Source organism: Juglans microcarpa x Juglans regia, chromosome 6D (assembly GCF_004785595.1).
Source record: "Juglans microcarpa x Juglans regia isolate MS1-56 chromosome 6D, Jm3101_v1.0, whole genome shotgun sequence".
In the NCBI taxonomy this organism is placed as follows: domain Eukaryota; kingdom Viridiplantae; phylum Streptophyta; class Magnoliopsida; order Fagales; family Juglandaceae; genus Juglans; species Juglans microcarpa x Juglans regia.
The window spans coordinates 7,784,315-7,793,323 of record NC_054604.1 but is presented as its reverse complement, the minus strand read 5'-3'; the positions used below and the strand labels follow the sequence as shown (position 1 = coordinate 7,793,323).

Below are 9,009 nucleotides of genomic sequence, written 5' to 3'. Positions count from 1 at the left end.
TTTTCTTTCTTTCTTCTATTTTATTTGCAGTTCACGTAGTACTAAAAGTACAGTTCACGCATTTTTTTAATTGTAATTTCATTTTCAGTGAAAAAATACTGCAAATTAAGCTTTAATGTATATACCCTAATCAGTAATGCTCCGCACGTGAAGAGTAATTAATTAATTAAAAGTAATGCTAGATATACTTACGAGTTGAATAAGCATCATGCACTCTTTAATTAATTAATTAATTTTTTTACTCAATTTTTAAAAAAAAAATATACGACGTTTATACACTCTAATATTATAAATATAATTTTTTTATTAATTATTTATTTAGGTCCCAACACCCAAAAGTTGCCCTTTCTAAGATTCTGAAAACATGGCCATTTTCAAACCCTCCTTGAGATCGAAAAGAAAAAGATAAGACATATTTACACCATGAGGAGGGTTGAGGAGGAGAGAAAGTAGAAACCACCCTTGATGATGAATGAGCTTAGCATAGAGATGCCTGCCCCCATTATTATTTCAGAGTGGACCCCATCTAACTCAATGTGCGGGCCATAGGAGTAATGAGCAAAGCAAAATGCAGGAGTGGGAACTGGGAAAGTTAAAAGAGAATTGAGAAGAGGGTGTTGGGAAAGGAAAGGGACAAGTGAGCATTATGCATTTCCATTCTCTTTTTATTTTTCCTTTCTTTTCCTCCACTTCCTTCTTCTCTCTTTAGTTGTTTTTTTTTGTTTTTTTGTTTTTCTATTCAATCAATTCACTAATGGCCGGTTTGTGTAGTAAAATGAGATGAAATGAGATGAGATGATTTTAAATAAAATTTAAAAATTAAATAAAATATTATTAAAATATTAATTTTTAATATTATTATTATTTTAAAATTTTAAAAAGTTAAATTATTTATTATATTTTATGTAAGAATTTAATAAAGTTATAATGTTGAGATGAGCTGAAATAAGATGAAACACTTTCACTATCTAAACAAGGCCTAAGAAGTGTATGACTTTTGAGCAGTATTATTTGAAAATTTTTACATTATATACTATTTATATGATATAATTAAAATTTTAAAATTTATCTTTAAAATTAAATTATTTTAAGTAGATAGTACATGGTATAAATGCGTTCATATAGAATTATTTATTCCTATTTTTCGGTCAGAGTCAAGTGGAGAAGAATTCAATCAACAAAATTGCACCAAAATTCTATTTTTTTCTTTTTTCTTCTTCTTCTAATCAATCAATTCTCTAAGGTCTCAGACTGGCTGCTTTCCACGGCTCCCTATCCCCACGTAAACTGTAAACAAAATTCCAAAATTAAACTACAAGGAAAATTAAACAAGAAAATAAAAATATTTAAAAAAAAAAACAAATACCCATTTAGTCAACAACAACCACCCATACCAAACCAAACACACCAACTTTCAAACACAACAAATATATGAAGAAATAATAATAATAATAATAATTCAAAAATCACCCATTGGCACTCATATAATTCTTTTAGCCAAAAAAATAAATAATTTAAAAGCAAAAAGGTTCCTACTATTCCCCTCCTTCCCGTCCCATGCATTCTCGTCTCTCGACAGTCTGACAGACAACGTTGAAAAGAAGCCTCTATCAATAGTTAAAGGTTTGAACTTTACATTCGAAAATACCCAAAAACAAAACAAAATACATAGTTACTATAATTTTTCCTATGCTTTCTTCTCTCCGTTGATTCCGCAAACTCGGTTTGTTTGTTTTGTTTTGAAAGCCGCATTAACAATACAAAAATCAAACCAAAAAACAAAATCTTCTTTATCCGCCATCTACCGCAATTGTCGCGGAACTGAGCAAAGAGAAGCTAAAGCGAGTGGGAGAGAGAAAGGCAGAGAGGGTGGACTGCGAGAAAGTGAAAAGACGACAATGAAAAGCATTCCCATTTTGGAACTTATGGTTTGTTCTACAGATTTATATATAATTATAACCCATTTTTGCTTCCCATCCTCTGTTCTTTGTCCTTCAGTCCTCGCTTAATTGACTCGGGTCCAGGGATTTCGATTCTTCTGAGTCCCCTATGCTTTCTGGTCAGCGGTCGTGGTGGTTTTAGCGGGGTGTTATGGGTTGCGTGAGCTCGAAGCAAGCGGTGTCGGTGACGCCGGCTTTGGACCATTCTGGCGCGTTCCGGGACAGCGGCGTCGGTGCGGGGAATTCGGGTCGTATCCGGGTCGGCTCGGGGGAGAATGAGAAGGGGAAGTCTAGTAACAGGAAGAAGAGTGGCGAGTCAGTGGTGGTGGTGGGACTGAGCGGGAGCGAGTTGGGTGAGTCCGGGAGAGCGAGTTCCAATGGGAACGACTCGTCGTTAAGCTTCAGATTGGGGAATTTGCAAAAGTACGTGGAGGGGGAGCAGGTGGCTGCTGGCTGGCCTGCTTGGCTCAGCGCCGTCGCCGGCGAAGCCATTCAGGGCTGGATTCCTCTACGAGCCGATGCCTTCGAAAAATTAGAAAAGGTTGTTTTACATTTATTATTATTGTTATCAAACTGTTAATTTATTCAATTCATTTTCGATACACATTTTGTCTATCAATGGGATTGGCTCTTTGTGGAAACGTTGTAGCATATTTTCTCTTATTTTACTTGAAAATTATAATTTTTTTTTTTTAAATCCTCTAAAAACATTCAGTTTTTGGAATTATTGGGTAGAAAGTTGCTAAAATCTGCTATATCAAAATTCTGAAATTTTGATACTTTTAACGGCATAGTGTGGCAAACAAGATTTTACTTAATATGGTAAAGCCACAACAGAAGTACTCTAAAGCTGCATAATTATTTGATGTGAGGGAGGTTCTTTTTTTTATTTTTTTTATAATGTGGCTTGCTTTTGAGTCTTTGACCCTTGATGTTCCATTTGGATTCTGTTACTGTTTTTTCTATTTTGCTGCTTCTGAGTACTATCAAATGGATGGATTGTTTACTATTGTGTCTACTTATCAAAAAAATTATGCTGCTTGCTGTGTTGTGTCTTCCTGGTCATGACTGTATTCAATTTCAACTGCTTGAGTAGATCGGACAGGGTACATATAGCAGCGTGTTCCGAGCACGTGAAACAGAAACTGGCAGGATAGTTGCTCTGAAGAAGGTGCGGTTTGACAATTTTGAGCCCGAGAGTGTTCGGTTTATGGCCAGAGAAATTACAATTCTACGCAGGCTTGACCATCCGAACATCATAAAACTGGAGGGTATAATTACTTCCCGATTGTCATGTAGCATATACCTTGTATTCGAGTACATGGAACATGATATTACTGGACTCTTATCTTGCCCAGACATCAAGTTCAGTGAGTCACAGGTTTGCACGCTTTGCCTTAAAACCAAACGTCATAGAGTTTTATGATGGGGGTGTCTGAATTCCACACTGACATGAAAAGATTTAATGTATACAGATCTTCTGACATATAACATTGAGTCAAGTTGAAGTGGTCACTAGAATACCATGATAAGTTTGAATGCGTTAGTAAACCTCATTAGCTAAAATGGAAAGATGAATTGGTCATAAATGCAAACAAAAAAACAAAACCCATTTTGAATCTTTGTGAAATCAGATTATGGAAAAACTAAATGTGATAATTTAATATTTTTTGTGGTTTTGCAAGCAGTGTATCATCTTTATATTCGTATACCAGATGAAATGGCGTTGATTTTTGTTTTTGTAGATCAAATGCTATGTGAAGCAGTTGTTATCTGGAATTGAGCACTGCCACTCAAGGGGAGTAATGCACCGGGATATTAAAGGATCAAATCTGTTGGTTAATAATGATGGAATTTTGAAGGTGGCTGATTTTGGATTGGCAAATTTTTATAGTTCTGGGCATAGGCAACCCCTAACCAGTCGCGTTGTCACCTTGTGGTACCGTCCTCCTGAACTTCTTCTCGGATCGACTGATTATGGAGCATCTGTGGATCTTTGGAGTGTTGGCTGTGTATTTGCAGAACTAATACTAGGAAAACCGATCCTTCAAGGGAGAACAGAGGTAATCACCTTACTGAAGTATGTTGCTTCCATTTCTTAAAATCTTGGTCTTTTAACTTCTGACCAATGAAGTAGTTTAATAGAACACAATAAGAATACCATTAAGAGAAGTATGGTTTCATCGAAATGAACTGTATTACTGGTACAAGAAATGGGATAATTGATCTCTACAAGATATGGCAATCACAAACTGGGCAAAACTTAAATAAGGGAGAGGAAAACCAATCCAATGCTGTGAATGGACTGGAGATAACTTCAATACTAAAGTCTTCCAATGGTTAGAAATATTGTTTCAACTGATGCATTCAACCATCTATCTTAACTTGAACAAAAACATGTCGAAATTAATGAATAGCAACTCAAATCAGGTAATTTCTTCAACCTTCAAAGTCAATCCTCTTCAGACTTATCCCTAGAATTTTGTAAATTTGGGGAAATAATGTAGGGGGTGAAACTGTAAAAGCGCTATATGGTACAAAAATTAGAAGTATTTTTAATGCTTACAAAGACACTCTTTTTATAGCAACATAACTAGTAGATTATAGTTTGAAAATGCTACCAGAAACATCCCTTGGTCAGCTGGCAAGCTATTTTCCTGTCTTTCTATTGGCACTTTAGAATGCAGTTGGTCAACTGGATCTGATCCCTGCAAGGTCATTCTATTCTCATAATTGAAAACCTTGAATGTTTTCTTGTCTATGCTATTTCCACTGCATTCCATCCCACAATGTGATTTCCATGTAGAATAGCCTCTCTTTTTCAATTTTTTGAGGACAGAAATATTCGCAAATGTGGGAACCCTTTTAACTCCCCACTATCTAGCCAAAATTATCAGAGATATATCCATATCGACAGCTAATCCTTTTTTCCCAGGGTGATGTCCAATAATGTGTATATACATGGTTATATGTGACACATAGGTTTACTTATAAAAAATATATATATGATACATAGGTTAATAGTTGGTAGTTGTTTGATATTTGGAAATGGCATTCTTTCTTGGTGACACTTCTTATCCAATCAACATTACAACTATCAACAATTTGGCAGCTAGCTGTAGTTTTCTAAGTAATAAGAACTTCATTATAAGCATGCTGCTAGCAGTAATTCTTAAAAATTAAACGTCATGTCTAGTAAGTAATTATGAGAAGGTACCTTCCAAAACTTCCCTTCTATGTTTTAATTGTCCACTTTGAATTATGGCAGTTATAAACATGCATATTTGGTGAAATTCAACCATTGCCACACCGGAATACCATTCCACTCCTTTTCTGCTTGAGCCAAAGACTAGGGAAAATCTGGATACATATGTTGATTGATAAAAATAGGTGATACGTATTAATGAAACTGCGCAAACTGGTTGTTCACATATTTGCTTTTGAAAGTTTCCTGTTCAAGTTCTAATTGTCATGCTGTACTTCTACAGGTTGAGCAACTACACAAAATTTTCAAGCTTTGTGGATCTCCACCTGATGACTACTGGAAGAGAACCAAACTTCCTCATGCAACATTATTCAAACCACAGCAACCTTATGATAGTTCTCTTCGTGAGACCTTTAAAAATTTACCTAAAACCACCATAAGCCTGCTGGAAACTCTTCTGTCCGTAGAACCATACAAACGAGGGACAGCTTTCTCTGCTCTAGCATCTGAGGTAGTGACACAAAGTACTGTGATTATTTTGCATATTGATGTTATGGTTGGAAAGACTGTCTAGATTTGTTGGTCGTGCATGGCAGTGGAGCTAACCAGGTCCATTATTGATACATATATGGTTTTCAAGCCCATATTTCCTGGAATTTTTTTTTCTCCAATGAGTTTGAGTATTCCATATTTGCTTTTTCGCTTATCAAGAATATTGCTGTTCCTGTATTTGTCCCACTTTCATGGTACAACACCAATGAAAACAGCATGCATCCCAAAGTTTCATGACTATCTTCTGCATTGGCTTACAACATTTAGGATTCTCCTAATGAAATCTTCTTTCCATACTATATTCAGTACTTCACATCAAAGCCTTATGCATGTGATCCATCAAGCTTGCCAATATACCCACCCAGCAAGGAGATTGATGCAAAAAGTCGTGAGGAGGCAAAGAGGTGAGGATTCTCATTTTCATCATATCATTGAAAGTAAATGTGTTTATGGTATTGGATTTCTTAAAAAGGAATTACCGGTTCCTCTTTAGAAGACAGATTGACTGTGTCCTTTGTTTAGAACAACACACATTTTGGTAGTATGACGTAATCACCAGGAACTAGAGATGAATTAAGCTATTAAAATTCTAAATTGCGTTTAACAAAATCATTTAGTTACCTACAAAGCCATGTCAAATTTTATGTATAAACACGAGGACCTGTTTTATTTCCTTGGGATATTTAATTGCCCCTTGGATTGGCATGCCTTCTTTGGTTGGATTTTGCGAAATAGATTTTGATGCAGCAAAATTTACATCTTCTCATTAAAATGTTGATTCTCTGCAACCTTCAGCTTCGCATGGTGTAACTAGTATTATGTTATGTCATCTTTCCATAACTGCAATACATTCACTGAAATTTTCAGGAAAAAGATTGGTGGGAGAGTTCGTGGACCTGAAATAACAAGAAAGCCTGCAAGAAAACCCTATGGAATCTGTAAATTGGCACCAGGAGAGGTCTCTCTCTCTCTCTCTCTGTATATATATATATATATAAATCTAGGTATGCACATGTAGAACATAGATATGTCTCTGATGTCTTAGGAGTTACTTCTCGCTGATATACATATCCTTATCTTTCAGGAGATGGCAAATCAGACTCAGGATTCTCATAAGATTAAGGTTAGCAATGGAGATATTCTCAGAGATGTAAATTCTGCTATAGAAGGCATGGCACGAAAGCCATCAGTTGATAACATTGAAGAGGCTTCCCATGTAAAGAATGCATCTCAAGGTGACGTTCCCTTTTCCATCCCCTTACAAGTTTCTACATCAAGTGGTTTTGCATGGGCAAAAAGGAGAAAAGAGGATGCATCCGTAAGATCACACAGTAGGTCTATTTCAAGAGGACACATTGGCAGTATTGTAGAACCTACTACTGCATTGCATGCCAGGAACAATGTTGACTCTAGAAGGCACGAAAATGGGGATGCATATGGGACCCGCTCATATTGTAGAGGCCATGATTCCTATGAGATTGTCAAGCTTGCAATGCAGAATAATTGGTGCAAGTTTGAGCGTCCAGACTCATTTGATGCTTCTGATGAGTACCACTCTCAGGAACTGTCGTTGGCACAATATGAAAGAGAGATGTCAGCTAAAAGAAGCAATCTGGTAAGTTTGTAACTTTTAGAACCAGATGTGGTATGAATTGTTTCAGTTACAATACATACCCTCCTGTTTCTTCTTTGGTAAGTTTCAAATCTTATTTTCCATTTTAACGCTTGTTAAAACGAAGAAAAAATGAAAAAGAAACTGAAAATGAATGCATTGTGATGTAAAAGAAGCAATCTGGGAAAAGAAAGGAAATGCAGCTAAAAAATAAGCAACCTGGTGAGTTTGTAACTTCTATAACCAGATGTGGTTTCAATTGATTTCAGTTTCAAAAGGAAGCAATGTAGTAAGTTGATAACTTATAGAACCAGATGCAGGATGAATTGATTTAAGTTTCAATACATATCCTCAATTTTAATTTTTTGGGAAAGTTTCACTACATAATCTCCAATTTAACTCCTGTTGATAAGATAAGGAAAAAACAAAAATACAAAACTGTTGTAGTGTATCAAATGCAGCTTTTGCATGTGATAAAGAAAGGCATTGACGGCTAAAAGAAGCAATCTGGTAATTGTGACTTTTAGAGCCCAATGTGTATTAATCATTTCAGTTTGATTTTTTAAAAGATGCTAAAAGAATTATCAGTTGTAATGTACAACCATTTGTATTCACAAGCCCAACAATTGTCATTATTTTAGATGTTTTCAAGTGGAAAATAAGCTCAAAAGTGATTTATAAAAAGAGTGATTTATAAAAAGAGTTGAGACCATGTTGAAAGCTCATTCGCCTGCTTTTAGTAGAAGCTTGAGATGTATCATGATATCTCAACAAGGATCCCACAAATTAGATTTCCCGGTTTTTCCAGTTTCTTAAGCCCTTTTTCCTGGCTGAGCTGGAGGTCGCTTTCAAGAACATACCTTCAACTTTATAAAGTTTTAGTGGATCCATTGATTTTTCAATAAATCCATACATGCCTTTAATAGAGAGAGTATTCATACTTTATGTCTTTTGTTGATTAATCCGGGTCCCGTGACAGGGGTACCAGGACCAAGGGGACAAGGTTGAATTTTCTGGGCCATTACTGTCTCAATCACACAGAGTTGATGAACTTTTAGAGAAGCATGAGCGTCACATCCGCCGGACGGTGCGAAAATCATGGTTCCAAAGAGGTATATTAATGTTTACTAGAATCCACCTTCGACAATGTTGTTCCAATTCTGTATTTTTCTTATTTTGGGTTTGTGCCTGTGTTTTCTGGGGGATTTGTAGCTAACAATCTCATTTTTGAAACTGCAGGTAAAAGGCATGGGAAGTAAGTGATATGATATCTTTTGTTTCGATCATCCGAGTAGAGAATTGCCTTCCAAAAACCGAAATCTGATCATTAACAGAATTCCCATCATGGATGAACATCAACAGACCATGCTGCTGAATCCAATGAATATGACATTAAAATTGCTGAGAAAGTAAAATCTGCAGCAGGAGCCTTGGCCAATGGGGCTGGGAGCTACAGCCTGATGAAACTACGTTTTTTAGCCATATAAGAGATCGTGAAAGTAAAAAACAAGAGAGGTTTGGAGTGTGTGGATTGTTCTCTTCTTTCACTCAATAATAGTCAGCATCTTTTTTTATCATTATTTCATTTATAATTCAGCCATCCCTTCTGTTTTCTGATGTGATCATGAAGACCATCCGGCTATGTACATATATAACTGGTGAATAGAATTATGAGGTGTATTGTACATTTTCATGGTTCA

The 9,009-nt window shown here is 35.9% G+C and overlaps 1 protein-coding gene across 2 annotated transcripts; it reads left to right on the top strand.

Annotated features, from left to right (window-relative positions):
- Positions 1 to 1,520: 1,520 nt before the first annotated feature.
- LOC121234980 (protein IMPAIRED IN BABA-INDUCED STERILITY 1) lies at positions 1,521 to 9,009 on the top strand. 2 transcript variants are annotated; one of them, XM_041131153.1, is made up of 9 exons: positions 1,524 to 2,481; positions 3,037 to 3,321; positions 3,686 to 4,003; positions 5,429 to 5,656; positions 6,004 to 6,101; positions 6,565 to 6,655; positions 6,782 to 7,312; positions 8,289 to 8,421; positions 8,549 to 9,009. In XM_041131153.1, exons 1-9 carry the CDS (start codon positions 2,092 to 2,094, stop codon positions 8,566 to 8,568), a joined length of 2,094 nt encoding a protein of 697 aa, XP_040987087.1. In that variant the 5' UTR covers positions 1,524 to 2,091; the 3' UTR covers positions 8,569 to 9,009. The 2 variants fall into 2 exon arrangements, 1 of the variants encoding a protein (XP_040987087.1); XR_005934484.1 differs by lacking the exon at positions 8,549 to 9,009 and having other exon boundaries at positions 1,521 to 2,481; positions 6,782 to 7,819; positions 8,289 to 8,422.